At 33.2% G+C, this 17892-nt stretch overlaps 2 protein-coding genes across 4 annotated transcripts in view; one reads left to right on the forward strand and one right to left on the reverse strand.

The window, feature by feature from the left end:
- LOC111058737 overlaps positions 1 to 17892 on the forward strand; it is a 20805-nt gene continuing 2913 nt past the window's right edge. Inside the window, exons 1-13 of the mRNA XM_039424669.1 lie at positions 1 to 1101; positions 2768 to 3001; positions 3823 to 4037; positions 5118 to 5277; positions 6110 to 6336; positions 7044 to 7228; positions 7540 to 7636; positions 8458 to 8641; positions 9377 to 9505; positions 10148 to 10333; positions 11426 to 11552; positions 12432 to 12706; positions 13201 to 13341. Coding sequence (XP_039280603.1) covers positions 840 to 1101; positions 2768 to 3001; positions 3823 to 4037; positions 5118 to 5277; positions 6110 to 6336; positions 7044 to 7228; positions 7540 to 7636; positions 8458 to 8641; positions 9377 to 9505; positions 10148 to 10333; positions 11426 to 11552; positions 12432 to 12706; positions 13201 to 13341 — 2422 coding nt within the window. The 5' untranslated portion in view covers positions 1 to 839. The remainder of the gene's footprint in view (positions 1102 to 2767; positions 3002 to 3822; positions 4038 to 5117; positions 5278 to 6109; positions 6337 to 7043; positions 7229 to 7539; positions 7637 to 8457; positions 8642 to 9376; positions 9506 to 10147; positions 10334 to 11425; positions 11553 to 12431; positions 12707 to 13200; positions 13342 to 17892) is intronic.
- The window catches only part of LOC111058736 (damage-control phosphatase ARMT1), a 26035-nt gene continuing 14316 nt past the window's right edge, over positions 6174 to 17892 (reverse strand). Inside the window, exon 9 of one of the 3 annotated variants that reach the window (XM_039424671.1) lies at positions 6174 to 6312. The gene's annotated coding sequence lies outside the window, so the exon portion shown is untranslated. Of the gene's footprint in view, positions 6313 to 9172; positions 9482 to 13025; positions 13043 to 17892 lie in introns of those variants that run through there. The other 2 variants (XM_039424672.1, XM_039424673.1) reach the window with 2 other exon arrangements.

Genomic DNA, 17892 nt, shown 5'->3' on the forward strand with positions numbered 1-17892 from the left:
AAAAAAGAACTTCTGTCAACTGATAAGAATTCCTCTTATCACAAATCTTAGTTGAATTTTCCGCCGTTGTACAGTTGGTAGTGCTGAGCGAGACCTTATTGATCAATGAATCGTCCAAACTCCCTCAGTTGGTTTACACTCGCCTCTCCTGTAACTTGGTACCTAATAATTTTCCGCCAGTTTTCAATGAAGTAATCAAAAATAATTTCCAAAATTTTAAACGCATTTAAAGATACAATGCTTATCTCCATTCGACATGGAAACACATTTTCTAAAAGCAAATTCAATTCTATCACATTCCAATCTTGATAAAACCCTTCATTATAATAATGATATTGTATATAAAACAATTATTCATTATTGTGTTTTCCTCATTGATAGATTATGATTGTTTGCAATAATATATGAAAATGACCTTCTCTTAAGAATACCTACTGGAATTGATTCTCTTATAAAAATAATATATTCAAAATTTACTTATGATAAATATTCAACCCTTGATAATAAGAACAAATATTTTCCATTGTTTTTATATGACACCATATGTTTAATTACTGGAGACAATGCACACACCTTATTCTTAGACATGCGCGTTCAACGTCAAACAGTCAATAGAAACACTCGTGTAATAATTCACCAAAACATACCCCAATAACAACAGGTTTAAGCTGAATTGATTGATACTGATGAGTGATTCATGCGAAGAAACATGGAAAAGGCCTAAATACGTCAAGTGATAAGTGATCAAAAGTAACGATGTTCAATTGTGATTAATGTAAGGCCTCTGAATGGCTGCAATATTGTGCTAAGTTTGATTTGATGGATACAGAGTTGCAATAATGGCTCACACGTCGACTAAGCTGGTAGTGAAGGACAGCTACGATGATGATGATAATAGTGATGATGTGGATGACGAGGTGTTCATCAGAGACGGTCGCAACGGATTCAAGGGGGATGACGAGCGAGGCCTCAAGAGGCCCCTCATGGCTCCCCGCCGCAAGGCCAAGGGTGGTCAGGCGGACGTCTGCCGCAAAACATCTTGCTCATCAATTTGCACACCTGGGAGGGTTATGCTCGTCTTCGCCGTGTGCACTCTTCTTGGTAAATATCTATTCTCTACATATTCTAAAAGTTGTATTTTATTCTTCAATTCCACTTTCCATTATACACTGCTTGTTAATTACCACTATTCAATACGGTACCTACTTAAATTACGACATAGCAGTCCGACTCATTCAATTCAATTAAATTCACACACACAAGATACAATACAAATGAAAACAAGCAAAATAATAACAATACTCATAATAATGACAAATCAAGAACTGTAGTGGAGGGGAGGGAGGATTGAAGGATTTTCAAACTATGGTTATCCATGTACTAGGAAAACCTTCAATCCTTGAGAGGGTAAAAAAGGTAAAAGTAAAAGTGAATAGGAGGTGGGTATGAAACGATAGAATGAAGGAAGGTGATGATGGGATGGGGAAACTATAGGACCATGTGGTAGAGATTAATTTGAAAGACTAGGGGATTTACTAAGAATACAGAAGTATTAGCAAGCAAACACTAAGACTGCTAGGTCGTAATTTAAGTATTGAAAGTGATTATATTTTATATATAGAGTTGATTAATTTATTCTAAAATTTATTTTTACATAAAGTTCATTAGATCCATTTGTGAATCATATATTATCTTTGCTAATCATTCTGAAAGCAATACAGTACCGTATTTATTATAAAGATTATTGTGACATATACAGTGTGAATCTCATAGATGTCTGAAGTTATTTTGTTTTTTCTTATAAGAAGAATGTGATAAATTAGGAAATATCTATCTTAATTGACTTAAAATCAGAATGCCATTCTAAGAAACACTCAGTAATGAGATAAAATACACTTGCTTGTATTCTGTAATTTATATTGCTACAGTACCTACATTGAATTCTCATGAGCATCCAGTGAATCTAATGATAAACCTATTTATAATCTCTATAGGCCTATGTATAGACTGTATGAAGAATAGTGTCTCTCTTATATATCGAGCCATCTCAGTTTCCACCTTCTAATGGATTTGATTCCTGTGATGGATTTCTTTTCTAGAAACACTCTATAGTCTCTACAGGGTACCTACATCATTGGATTAAGCTGAACAGATTATTTTCTCCTGTGTTCAAACATTCGATATAGGTAGACTAATTAGCGTTATCTTCTCATGGTCTCTTAACGTTATCTTGCGAGTTTGCTTTAATTGTGCTATTGATAATTTCTATATTATTCACTGAAGTCTAATCAATTACTAATCAATGGTAAGCTACTGATCAATTAATTCTTATTCAAAGTTTCATTTAGATTATTGACCAATAGCTAATACTTGATGGTAACTATGGCACAAAGGTGAAGCACTCTTAGTATAATATAAATACATCACTCAAGTATAATAAAGTGACCGAAAATAAAGAGAGCAACTTTCGCTGATTCATCCATCAGAAGTTTGACTCCTTGTTCAATTTTTGACTTATTTATAAATTAAGTGGAGATTGTCTAATAAATTCAATACTACTATATTCCATGTACCTTATTTGAAGTGTGAATTCATCCAACATCAAAATAATTGAAGTGAAGAGTTTAGTGAAAAACTATTTTAAATTATAGATATTGTAAATGGTTTACAATTAAGCGTGAATTTCATCAACATAAGAATAATTGAAGTTGAGAGTTTAGTGGAATACTATTAGTAAATGATTGATAATGATTTTTTTTATTTGCAGCCCTCATTGCTATTGGTGTAATTCTGATCCAATCCTTCCCATTTCCCCTGGAGAGGATAAGAATTTGGACTGTTGGGCCACCTCCGAAGCCTAAGCGAATCATACCTTGTACAGAAATTAGTGCTGAGGAATTATGGGTGAAATCGTTCCCTAAACTGGTGTCCGAATCACCTATGGAGTTAGTTGACATCAACTCAGACAATGTTGAAGATGTTATAATCGGCTTTGGAACAGGTAGGCTAAAGTTCTTTATCAAGATAGGTTTGTACATAAATGGAATTTATTGAGTACAAAAAGAATAAAAATTGATAATGTTTACTGAATCAGTGAAGAAGTATTTGCGACAATTCCTATAGTTATTACTGGTTGATCAATACTTTATGTACAAAAAAAATGTACGAGATATGGAAAACTATTCTATCTATATTAATCTAATACAGTAGTATCTTCCAATATACTGTAACTAAATAAATATCACATAGTATCATTGAGGCAATGATACTATTGAATTATAATACGCAATATTCTTATTGCAATTTTATAATAGGTAAGTAAACAATATGAAATAGATATAAAATACTGCTAAGCACAATACTGGATGTTCAATTTGAAAAATGTCACATAGATAAAACGATAGAAGAGAGGATAGCTTATTCAACTTCATTGTCTACCTTCAGATTCAAAATATTCTATCAAGGATTATAACTTGAAGAAGAAAACATTATTCTCAATTAATTGAACTTGATATCAAAATTTATATTATTAATAACAATAGTTTCGAATGCCAACCACATTATCGTATACGTTACTTGAGTTTTGAAAGTTTTTTTCTGGAAACCCCATTAGTCCTATGAAAATATCTCCTACATTTTTAATGATATTGAATGTGGTCTAATGGATTTTAGCTTTTCTAACTTATTAGATCTTTTACATATGTGTATAGTGAGATGATAAGTTAAAATAACATTTCAAGAATTTATTTAACAGTTTGAAAATTAATGAAGATAACTCAGAAATTTAAAAGATACATTTGTTTACATTAATTTTGTGAAAAGGTGCCGATGATATGGATGTACCTGAAGTTTCATGTGACAAATATTTCGACTCGACCATGTCAGCACCGTGCATGGGCGGAGTTCTAGCGCTGAATGGCATTGATGGGAAAACACTGTGGCAGCACTGGACATGGAGAGCTGTTCTATACATTGATTGTTCCATTGATATCACTGGTGACAAGGTGTATGACTGCATAATCTCTGGTAAAGGAGGGGTGAGTTGATTCGTTTCGTTCAGAAATTGTTGAAATATAAATTTTTGAACAATAAAAATGTTAGTGCTCCGTATATGAATATGTACTTGGATGCTGATGAGTGATGATTGATCTCTTTCAAGGTTTCAAGTAAACAAATAATTTCTTTTTGTTTAATTGAATGTTTTGGAGATTCTTAGACTTGTGGGGTGAATAAACTTCTAATCACAAGTAATTCGTTCAACCTGATGCATGATAAACCTACCATTGCCAAAGTACTGGAATATTATTTTAGTCTATACTAAACTATATGCCTAGTATATAAAATACTCGTAATATCTTACAACTTTTCAATAATATAGTTTTGCTTGGAAAACACATACATTTAAAACATGATTTGTTAGTGCTCCGTATATGAACTTGGATGCTGATGAGTGATGATTGATCTCTTTCAAGGTTTCAAGTAAACAGATAATTTCAATTCTATTTTTTGTTTAATTGAATGTTTTGGAGATTCTTAGACTTTTGGAGTGAATAAACTTCTAATCACAAGTAATTCGTTCAACCTGATGCATGATAAACCTACCATTGCCAAAGTACTGGAATATTATTTTAGTCTATACTAAACTATATGCCTAGTATATATAAAATACTAGTAATATCTTACAACTTTTCAATAATATAGTTTTGCTTGGAAAACACATACATTTAAAACATGATTTGATGGTTGATAATATAAACAAATAATGTGTTTTGTTAAACTGAATGTTTTGGAGATTTAAAGTGCTAATACCTACAATATTTTAAGTTGTAGATCTACAAAAAAGCTCAATTCCGATTTCATAGACAATTCACTGATTTCTAAGACAAGTTTGAAATTCAGCTTGATACGCATTGTTAGTACAATATTTTTAACACTGTATGAATTAGAAAAAAAACTCAAGCAACAAATTAGAACTATCTATTAGTAAGGTACTCAATTTTATCAGGTACGGTACTATAAAATTATCAAATTTTTTGTAATAATTCAACAATATAACAATATACACCAATCCATAAACTTATACATTGATAGCAAGAGTCATTGTTATTCATTTTCAGATTCTTGCATTGTTGAACGGTAAAAGTGGAGACGTTGTGTGGGAGCTGCAGAGGCCAGTTATTGATGCCTCCATCAATGTCTACACGGCTCAGTTCATCTCAGACGTTGACAATGATGGCATTCCAGATGTTCTAGCAGCTCATACATCTAATACAGCGGGTAATTGATTTAGTATGTTTCATACTTCGTAAACTGCATTGTTAAATTATAAATAAATTTTTACTCAGAAACAATTAGTATATATTGCTTGTTATAGGCTAAAATAGTAGGCTATGTTACTTACTGGGAACCGTATCAAACAACCATATCCAACTTCAGTGCCCATGAATTAATGTTGAATTTGGTAGTAATAGAATTATCAGGTAGTGATAGCAAAACTCATTCCAAACGGAAGATCGTAATTAACGTTGGAGAATGCTACAGAGAGATTTATCTGTTGATATTATTTTATGGTTCCGGAATTGTTCTATCTGTTTCACCATTTTTTCCTACATATTTATTTTTCAATGAAAGAAACTGTACATCATCCGCAACATACATCTTAATGAATTTCTATTCACACTGATTCAAAAATGCATTTTTTATATAAACATACTAACATCTTCACCACTTTATTCAGTTCCCTAATTGGGAGAAGGTGTTCCAGATCTTTTATGGAAAAGTATACTCGAATCCCATTTGCTCAGCATGAAGTATGCTGTGTGTTGCTAAGAAATAGAAACCTTGTTTATGAATAATGAACAGGATACTTGGTATACCCTACTAATGAAATAAAGGGCTTACTAATGAAAATTCATACTAAAGGGCCTACTAATGAACTCATTGAAAGCATTGAAATAACTGTAACTGATTAAGAAAACTCTCCAAAAGAACATTTTTTTATTTCATTGGGTATGCACAATATTTATCATTCATCACTGATTACCATTATTACCATTTTTTGCACTTTATTACCATTTAACATGGTTGGAAATTGAATTATCTTTTGCAGAACAGCCAACAAAATTCCAAGGGCATCTAATGATATTCAGCGGGAAGGACAAACGAGAGATCAGCACGGTTGAGACTCCTAACGGTGAGAGCATCTTTGACGCGCCGCAGATCCTGGTTCTCCCTGACGGAACTGACTTGCTCGTATTCACCACTGGAGACGTCGCTCTACCGGGCAACACCTATTGTGTTCCTCTTTACAAGCTGTTAAAAGGAGACATTAGCAAGGTAATTCAACAGATTTAGGCTACAGGAAAAAATTTCATCCAAGATATATCCTTGAAGCTTCAAATAAGTTTTTTGATCTGTTGAAGTTCTCATATGTATAGTGTGTCATTTGTCTCAATTTCTATTCCTAAAATAAAAAACATTCAATCCTAGATATAGATATAGATACTCTGCTCCTAGATGATAGAATTGTGTGAGGTTCTTTCAACAAGCAGACAGTCTCTACAATAATTATGAGGATAAAGATGGATACCGAATTGAGGAATAGGGTTTATTATATTTGAGGTATTTATACAAGAAATTGAATTGAGTGACTGCCTCCATTTCTTTAGGAAGCGCAAAAGGCTTTTCTTAGAATCAACCCTTTTCAAGAAACACTATCAATTTTAAAGATATTAATAGAGGCCTCTCTTATAATCAACCCTTTTTAAGAAACACTATCAATTTTATAGATATTAATAGAAGCTTCTCTTATAATCAAACTTTTTCAAGAAACACCTTCAATTTCTTAAGAAACATTATTTTGGTCGATACAATTGCTATCTAGTCTAAATAGCTAAGATTAATAAACTTATTCTTTCAATTGTAACATGCTAGTTTTAGAATGAAACAGCGAGTATCTAATCATTAGAGTCTCTCCCTGTTATTATTTAATATTAATATTATTAAAGTGATACCTCCCCTGACGGTTCAATTTCTGATTTCAGCCGATGATTCTAAGTGAAAAGGGAAATAGCGTTTCTCCAGTACTAGTGGATCTGAATAACGATGGAACTGAGGACATTGTAACAGCAAGTGGTGATTACATATCAGCATATGACGGTCGAACGTTTCTACAGTTATGGAATACTTCAGTGCCATCCACAGAATCTGATCTACTTCAAACATACATGTGAGTCTTTACTGGATTTCCTAAAATCATAATAATTCTAATTCATGGATGTTTCCTTACAAATTTGAAAGGCCATTTCCATTCCTTCTCCGATTTTAAATCGCATTTTGGAATTTTAAAGCATAGCAGCGTCTACAAATTATCAATAATGAATATGAACTATAAACTGTACCACGAATATTTTACCAAAAAGACATATATTTTGCTATTTTATTTTTATATAACTTTAGTGAAAAAACACTCACATTCTTTGATGTGGCAATACATATATTTTTATCGAACTAATTTCTTCAATTTTTCTGATATTCCAGATCACCAACACCAGCCTATTTTAATGATGACTTGGTACCAGACATTTTGGTAACACAATTAGAGGGACCAGGGATATTGAACATATATGACACAAAGGTAAATTGGATTTGTAAACATTAATTTGAGTTTAAAGATTAAGAGAATTTGTGTAACTGGAAACTAACTATATATATAGGTAGTAATAGTAAGCATAGTTTCTAGTTCAATATCTACCTTACCATACTGTAATTGTCTCTCTTTTTTCCTGTAAGTACAATTCCAAGAGGACCAATAAAATATTAAATCAAATGTAAATACTCGAATGTGACTTAGGATTATCAAAAACAAAGTTGGAACTAAGCAAAATGTTCCTAATCTCAAAAGTATAAGAAAATATTCTATGTTTTGAGAATCTGTTTTGTTTTCACAATAGAATGTAGAATGTCACAAAGATAGTTCTATATAATTCTTTGTTGGATTTCAAACTGTTTTTGGAGTAGATCAAGAATAAATTTGAAATCGGTAATAGACCTTGTGCTGGTTTTATGACAGTACACGCCGTAATGGTACCTCTTGGAACAGAAAATTTTGATTTTTTTATTTCAAAATTTTCTCTTCTTTTTATTCTTTCCAGGATTAGGCGTACACACCTGTTCCGGGTTCAAAGGATATAACTACTTATTTTACCATCTTTTTAGATATTCAAATTCTTCTCATGCTCCCAACTAGCTTTAAAATACTCTTCTTGAGGTTAAATTTTCTCAGTAGCAGACTCCCCTTCTGACTGACTAGACCCACCCTGCGAACATTGCGTACGGGAACCTAAATTGTTACAACAACACTGAATAGGCCATCATGATGCAGAGGAACTGTTTCGGTTGGAAGTTGGAATGGTCAAGCAAATCTTCACATGATGAAAATTGATGAATTCATTGCAGATAACAGTACTCGACGGCACGAATGGCAAGAATCTTCTGGACAAACCAATCATAGGATCTGGCACAGTGGATGCACCAGCTACAGCTGTCAGCTTCTCAGGAGTCGGCAATGATTTCTTCTTGTTCTGGAATGCTGTCTGTGTCGGACATGAGAGTGATCAGACTCCTTTCACCAAATATGCAGGTGTGTAACAGACTCATCAGATATGTTCACTCAGTCTATACGTTAGATGTTAGTTTTTTGTTTTATAGGAATTTTAGTACAATAATTAGACTAAGGGCCCATATGCTAACAGTACGTCGAACGCTAAACCACGTTTATTCGTAGATATGGTTGCATTTATCATATATATGATAACTGAAAATCTTCAATAATGTGTAATTCATACGGGGTTTAAACGAACTGCTGACATTTCTCCGTTTAAACTGAGTACGGTTTCTGCATACGGGCCTTACTAAGAAAGAGTTCATTGTGAGAAAATAAGAAACATGTTATGTTGGTTATCAATAGTGATCTAAGGTTTAAATATTCATTTCATTAATAGTTCATATTTATTTATTCATATACATGATTTTTATGAAGTTATAATATTTAATAAATTCTACAATAACATGATACTATTTTCCTTGGAAGTGTTCACCTAGTCGAGAAGGGCTAGGAAGAAACATGCTGTTGCAAGCAGGAGTAGAATAAATATTTTTTATATAGTAAATATACCATTCCTATAAATTTTTTGATTGATTAAATTCAACCCAATTATTAAGTAACTACTTTACTTTCCCCTCTGTTGTAATTTTTAATGCACGATTAAAAGGATACCGTAGTTTATTCAATAAGGGAAAAATAAGATTAATAGGGATCTTTGCAGTTTCAGAGTACAGTTCATATTAATCAATTACATTTTTGTTTTTATTCCAGGAGATATCAATTTCTCGCAACAGGCAAGGACAAATTTCTGCCATTTACGATTCAATTCTACAGCAGACATGAGACTTTACGTTTTGAGTCAACATTTGGAGCCACCTGGAATATTATTATACTCATCAGGTACGTAATTAATTACCTTCGCCACAATGAAAAATAAAATCATTGAATTATTGATACGATTATCAACAATATTATTTCCTACAGCTGCTGGTGTATCTTTCAAAATACAAGGTTATTGTTATAAATTCCTAATTTATTAAACTCAGGGGTACCAATAATTAATGTTTGTCTTTTAACTTTGTGATTTCCTACATTTTTCTCCACTTATTTATATTCAATCATGACCTTAGACTCTTCTTTCACCATTTCTTTGCTTATATGAGAATTTATTGTGATTTCAATATCAAGCTATTCAGTATAAAAAGACTTTTACAACTTTGTTAAATGTTGCCTAGAAAGGTTTTCATTTTTAGATTGAGTAAAGGCATTATCATTGACAATAATTTATGATAATGTATCTATAATAAATGAATATCATATTCTTTATATAGATGATAAAACGAAAATGTAGGTGAGATGTCAAGTAGGTAAAAAATAGAATAGGCTTCAAGAAAATTCAAATTGAAATAAAAATTTGTAAAAGCAAATAATATCTTATCAACCGATAACCTTAGCTTCCTCTTAAAATGAACTGCTATTCAATATTGGTATGGTAAGAAAAGTTTTATTGCCAAAAATTGAATCAAATTTATTTATTTTCAGAAACCAAGTGGGATGTGGAACATAATAACTCCGAAGTTGTAGAGCCAACACAAACTTTTCTGCAGAGCAAATCCCAATATTTGCCAACAACTAAATTCAGACAGAAAAGTCCCAGTCAGCAATTATTTCATCACCACAACAAGAATCGATATCATTATCCACAGCAACAGGATCTCTCGAAATTTGGTAAGAGTGAGATATGAGTAGGACAATACAGATTATGGCTGTGCAAAGGCTAAATATAAACTCACGACTGGTGTTATTTTTCAAAGTTTTTGGATATGTATATCATCATGCTAACAAAATGAAAAAGTTTTCTCAGGGAAAAAATTTTTTCCGATCATTACTTTTTGAGATATGAGCGCCTAAAGTATAAAATTTTGGGACAGAACATTTCAAATTCGGTAAGAGATAAATCCATAAGATTTAGAGGATAGATTCTTCATGGTATAGTTGATCTAGTAAAACAAACATTTTCTTAAGATATCAATTTTTGAGAAAGTTATTCAATTTACTAAAAATGACCAAAAATAACTTTTTGAGTTATTTTTGGTAATTTCTGGTAAATCGAATAACTTTTTCAAAGTAGGATTAATGTGACAATATTAATTAGCGTTCACTATCAACGTTCACAAATTAGATATTAAAGTAACTTGATTATTTTTAGATCAAATATTTTCAAAATACAGTAAATTAATAAACTTATGTTTCTACAATGATTACTACTTTGTGGAAACGAAATGACAGATTTCAAAGGAATCTTTATGAATAAATAATTTGTTAGTATTAATCTTAAATACTTAAAACGCTAGTAGGCTAATAATCGTATTTTTTGTTAGTATAAATCTTAGTGTGAGATTATACACACGGGATCCTGATGTGCTATCTACAAAATGCTGGGAACGCAGCTAGAGACAAACTATATTTTTGTAGAATATATAGACGTAGGCTACCTCATACCGTACATTTTTTCAAATATTTTTCTTTCATTAATATTTTTACATATTAATAGGTATTTAGAATGGAAGTAATAAGAATGGTTGGTTATTTCCAAATTACTCCACTTCAAACCAATTAAATATGTACCTCAGTTATCATGCTGTTAGTTATAACTGAATTATTAGGCAACAAAATTCCCGTATTTATTTTTTGGAATCTTAATCTTACTCCAACAGTCATCTACAACTGATAAAAATTTCATGTGTTGACTAATAATTTGATGAGCTCACTCTGAACGGACACAGTGGCAAAAAATGAGTTTGCTATCTTTCTTTTTAGAAAAATCTCAAATGAACTATCCATACCAGAACTATCCAGTGCTACCAGAGCGCAACCTGTGGCCTCAGCCAGATCCACTTTACAATGAGGATATCGCTTTTCCTCAAAGCAGTATCAACAGTAGAAGGTAAGCATATAAATACATGTTTCTTTATAAGTGTATGAGTGCCAAATAATAATATTGTTAATTTTGATCAGGCAGGAAACCAAGAACATGGAATGTTATTGATATGCTAGAAAATTTCTCTGATTTGAATATGAGATTAGAAATAAGACTACTACGACTCCCAGTTATCAGAATCACATAAATAACCGATCTCTTCCACACATTTTTGGATGATTTGAATGTATAATAATATAATAAAATCATGTCGGGTTGTAAAACTGCAGATATGCAGATGTTCAGGTATTAAATTTCATTTTGTAATTCATAAAAATATTACGAAAAATAACTGTAGCAATTTTATTCGGAGAATGATCCATAATCCACATTTAGAAAACTTCTTTCTTTCAGTTGGAAGTACTACTAAGCTACTGTAAAGAGATTTTCAAGTTATTCAAGTTAAAGTAGGGGTCAAGCACTTGGCAAAAGGCTGCTAGCAGACGCAAGCTTTTACTTCACCAGCTGGCTGGTGAGTTTGGGTCGAGGTCAGGTCAAGCAGTTGATTGCTCTGATAACTGGACACGGCCACTTCAGGAAACTTCTCCACACAATTGGACTCAGAAATGGAAGCATCCAGGTGATGAATGGGATGTCAATATAGGGAAAACTCCTGGATTTTGTAAAGGACACAGGTATTGGTTTGCCCAACTAACTTACTTACTTGGGACACACAATAAGCTTCGATTGACGTGTGAGGTTCTTTGAACCTTTAGAACCTTGACTACTATGCTACTGTAAAGGGATTTTTAAGTTATAGTGTGGCTAATGATAGAATAATTGGAATTTTTAACACGGTTTCTTTTTAGTGAGGGAGCATTTTTTAATAACATTTTCTTTAATCAGGGAATACATGCAGCAGGGAAACCGTGATCCGATGATCAACACTAATTCTGGTGAAAACAGTCAAGATTACGATAGCTACAATGACGACGAGGGAATGCCCAACTTTTCAACATCTGAAAGGGATGAGAGAGCAAGTTTTCAGAACTTACAGAGAGCAGCAGAACGGGAAAACAGGCCAACTCAAAATATCAGGCAGCATCAACTAAACACGCACAAAGTTTTGAAAAGATCACCATCCCACAAACATCATTCAGTTCCCAGAGTGGTTTCAGCAGGTAATATTCACACAATATTGGTTGTATTTTGTTAATCATTTTTCAAAAATGAAAGTTTGTTCAAGAAAATTAGAAGAATTGAAAGGAATAGTCCAAAATTATGTTGGTCCCAACGTTCGCCTCAAAACAAATACAAAACTTAATAATGGTGAAATTAACAACTCTAATTAAGATAAATAGAATTTAATCACCTGAATCACTGTAACTATTGGATTACTTTCAAAGGAGCCTACAATGGCTAATAAGTTCCAATCTGAGAGGAATTTCCTTAAAAGGTAGTGATAGCTTATGTGCAGGTACAGGTTCTTAATCCAGTATTAATAGTGATGGATGAAACTAAAATTGAAATAAGAAACAAACAAAAATTGAATGCTCTAGTAGATACCGTTATTCATGAAACCTGGAAAGTTTCACTCTCTTCTTTTGATAAATCTCAAGTTGAATTTATCTAATAATGAATTATCTCTAATAATTTATCAAATCATGTATTTCAGGTACTCTTGCAAAAAGTTTGAAAAATGATGGATTAGATTTCATATTCGCCACACATTGGTTGCCTTCCTCTGAGAAAGTGATTCTGCTGAAACCAGAAGATATGCAATGCATAGAGAAGAAAATTGAAACTGGTTCAAGAGGTGAGTGAGGAGTATAGTATGGTTCTGATTTACAATATTGAAAATAAACAAAACCGATGTAAGTAGTTTCATGAATAGATAATCTTCTGTACACCAGTTATTGAGGACTATCGTATTCTCGTTGTCGTATGCTTCGTTGTCGACTGCATTGGTGAGTGTGCGTGCGGAGGTCAGATCCGAATCACTCACTGTCAGACTGCGTCTGCCTGGACGAACTATCAACATCACAGCAGTTTATCTGAGACCAACAGCTGGACTCCTTGATTATCAGAACTTTGTAGAGAGTATTGAAAACGAGTACGGTTTGATAAACGATGACAATATTATTGTTGGCGATTTCAATCTGAATGAGATTACTGATTATAATTTCAACTTCTCTGTCGGCTCCAGTAAGGCTAGATGTATTGCTCAATTAATGAGTCTGTTAAATTTGAATTCCTTCAATAATGTTCCAAATATAAATGGAAGAACTCTTGATTTAATCTTGAGTAATATCCCGTTGAATGTTACCAGGCAAGACGATCCCACGCTTGCTGAAAATAGTCACCACCCTGCTCTTGTTTTTCACATTGAAATGACTCACGTAGCTTTCCTTCCCACTAGCATTTCTTACTATAATTTTAAAAAAGCAGATTTTCATAAGCTTTATATAACTTTACAAAATTCTGATTGGGACAGTTTATACTTGATTGAGGATGTTGATAAAGCCGTTGAGTATTATTATGATTTGTTGCTTAAGGCTATGAATCAATGTATTCCAACAATAAATAAAATAAGTAGTATTAAGTATCCACGTTGGTTTAACAATGATATCATAAAAAATCTCAAATTAAAAAATAAGTTAGCCCGTTTGAGAAAGTTTTCAAATCATTACAAGGAAAGGTTTCGAGAAGTTCGAACTAAACTGAAGTTTCAAATAACAGTTGCATATCACAGCTACATAACAGGTGTACAAAACAGTGCTAAAACTAACATTAAAAGTTTTTGGAACTACGTGAAGGATAGAAGAGCAAATAGAACCGTACCTGGGGAATATGAAATTGACAATGTGAAGATTCCTGCTAGAGAAGTATCTCAAGCATTTGCTGATCATTTTGCGTCTGTTTATGATAATGATACTCACTTTGTTCTCGACGACATAGTAGGTCCCAATAACAATTTCAAAATAAACGGTGTCTCAGACTCTTTTAATATAAGAATCATTACTGAGGGAGAAGTAGCTGAATCTATTAAAAACCTAAAACCTAAAAGATCTTGTGGTCCAGATAACATACCCCCCTATATAATAAAGGGCTGTGGGGAAATTTTGATTAGGCCTCTACACTATTTATTCAACCTGTCCATCCGTAAAAACAAGTTTCCTAGAAGGTGGAAGGAGGCAAGAGTCACTCCGATTCCTAAGGGTGGAAAATTAAATGATTTGAAAAATTTCAGGCCAATATCCAACTTGAATGCAACTGCAAAAGTATTCGAGTATGTACTGTTTGAGCATATTTTCAATAATTTTAAAAACATTATAACGGTTAGTCAGCATGGTTTCCTTAAAAAACGATCAACTGTCAGTAATCTTCTCCTATTTACTAATTACATTTCAAGTCACCTTGATAAAGGCATACGTGTTGATGCAATTTACCTCGATTATTCCAGAGCTTTTGATAAGGTAGACCACAAAATCCTTCTGCAGAAAATGTTTGCCTTTGGTTTCACATCCGAAATGGTTGCCTTCTTTCACTCATACCTCAGTCAGCGTTTATTCTTTGTGTATTTCAATAATATTAGATCAAAATGTTTCACGAGTGGTTCAGGTGTGCCCCAGGGGAGTAATCTTGGGCCTCTTTTGTTCCTTTTATTTATTAACCCTGGTGCGGTAAGCTTGTTAGGAATTACACTATTGGTAAGCATTCGTAAATTTTACTACTCATTAAAAAAATATATTTCTGACTCTTAAGAATATTACAAATAATACTTTTACTGGTCAATATTATTATTTATTACATTCAAAAACATTCTAGAATACAAAAATTTGAATTGCTTCACATTTCATATATATATTTGATAAGAATTAAAGGACCTTCAATTTATGACAATGTATTAGAAAAAAATATATATTTAATAGAATATGCAGTATTTATGCAATTACTACTGATGTAAATGGAAGTTAATAAAATAAAAAGGTGAGGAAAAAATATTTACAGTGCATAATCAATGTAATTGCAAAGATCTCCAACGTTTAGTTTTGATGAGTGCAGTTGTAGCAAACTCCACCACGGTGCTCATTGCAGTATGCCAGGCCACATTGGAGGCAGTGATTTGTTGTCATCCGTCGCTTCTTGGCTGGGCAAATTTTACAATTTGTTCTATTGTTTCTTGGAGGATATTCAGGAGCTTCAGATCTTATATTCAACACTTCAGAGATGATGTTTTTTAAATATCTTTGAATGGTTGGCAGTTGAAGTCTTCTTTCTAGAAGGGGAGTTACAAAGTCTCTACATACTGCCTTTAGAAATACTTTCCTTGAAATTTGACTTTCACCTTTCTTCCTCAGATTTATGTTGTGAACAATATAAGAGTTTATTCCAGCCATGTTTATCATTCCAAAAAAGACACACATTGGCCAACGTTTTGTTTTCCTAGAGCAGCTAACCCCACTACACATCTGATCAAATGCATCAACGCCACCTTTAGTCTGATTGTAGTGTTCAATGATTGTTGGTTTCCCAGATGCAGAGGTTCCTCCTCTATCATGCATACTCGAAATTAGACATACTGTTTTATTGGACTTCACTTTTTGGGAAACAAGTGTAATTGTGCCATCAAATAGATACCGAACATCTCCAAGCTCCCTGTTTTTTGGAGAGATCATGCACATTGGTAGTTCTCCTTTATTTTTCCTGATAGTACCTATTACTGTCAGATTAATTGGAGCTTTACTCAGTTCAATAGTGAGGGGAATAGATGAGAACCAGTTGTCCATCGTGAGATTGCGATTTGTGCCATGAAACGGTGCTGAGAGGCTTTTCACATAATGATGACTGGCAGGCTGGCCTCTTCCTGTACTCCCTTTACCCAAGTATGGCTCTGCATTCAACATATATTTGGTTCCAACATCACAGATCATTACAATTTTTATCCCATATTTGCTCGGTTTATTCGGAATATACATTTTAAATGGGCACCTACCTCGAAAGGCTAAAAGCTGCTCATCTATTGTAAGGTAGGGGCCAGGCTCATAATTTTCAATACATTTCTTTATAAGTGAGTCCCAGAAATCTCTTATTGGAGCAAATTTATCTGTTTTTCTCCTGTCTTCCCGAGTCTCCTTATCATCAAATCGTAAACAATCAAGAAGAAAAGAAAATCGTTTTTCACTGAAAGCAGCTTTGTACATATTCCCACTAGACACACTATCAAACATGTCTTTCATACTGAGATGGTTATCTTTGTGTACAGCTGAAAACAAGAGCACTCCTATAAAGGCCTTCAATTCTAAGGTATCTGTTATTTCAACTGATGCTGTTATTTCTCTATACTTTGCTTTCTTTCGACAAATTTCTTCATTTGTGAACTTTGTTATTTCTGCAATATTTTCGTCAGTGATAAAAGACAGAAATGATTGTGAAGGTGTTATGGCATTATTAGCAGTCCCTTTCACCTTGGGGGCCACATAAACAATGTTTTTAGCACGGGTTCTTGATACTGAAGCTCTGGGTTCTTTTGTCCAGCAGTAGCCATTTTTCCCTTTGATCACTCTGGTTGTCCTAGACTGAGAGCTCTGAGGACTCAGTTGTAGAATGTCAGTTTCCAGGTTTTGAGGTGGAGCTTCAAGATTCAGATGAGAAGATGAAGAAGAGGCTTGAGCTGAGAGAGGTACATCTGGGTTCAGCACAGTATCAATTTCCATGTCGTGTGGTAGAATATTCAGATTTGGATATGAAGAAGAGGGTTGAGATTGTGCTGGTGAGAGCAAGTTTGAGTTCAATAGAATAACAGTGTCTGGGTCTTGTGGTGGAATATTGAGATTTTGATGAGATGAAGAAGAGTCTTGAGATGGTGAAGGCAAGTCATGAGAGGTTTTTCCTTTACTGTTCATTGATTTCAATAGCTCACTGATACTACGCTTTTTCCCAACTCGTTTGATCTTTCTGGGTTTAGGTACTTTCTCTTCATAATCATCATCTGATGATGATTGAGAAGATGGTTCAAAGCTGTCAGAGCCAGAATTAGATAAAATCCCATCCACTTCACTGTCACTTGAACCGTGATCTACAGAGCTGTCACTGTCGATTGTTGGAATGTCCAGCAGCCTGTCAATCTCAGAGGAACTGAGAGCCATAGTATTTGCAAACTATTTACACCATAAAACTATAATAAAATATAATCTAAATTCAATAGTTAATCCACAAAAAATCACAACACGAACGTAAAAAGTGATGAAATCAATTATCAGAAAGTTCACAAAAAGTAACACTATCCATAAGCATTCGTAAATATCACTACTGGTATATAATATCTCACAAACAAAACACACTACACGACTGGCGAAATGTCACT

This window comes from Nilaparvata lugens, chromosome 3, assembly GCF_014356525.2.
Source record: "Nilaparvata lugens isolate BPH chromosome 3, ASM1435652v1, whole genome shotgun sequence".
NCBI lineage: Eukaryota > Metazoa > Arthropoda > Insecta > Hemiptera > Delphacidae > Nilaparvata > Nilaparvata lugens.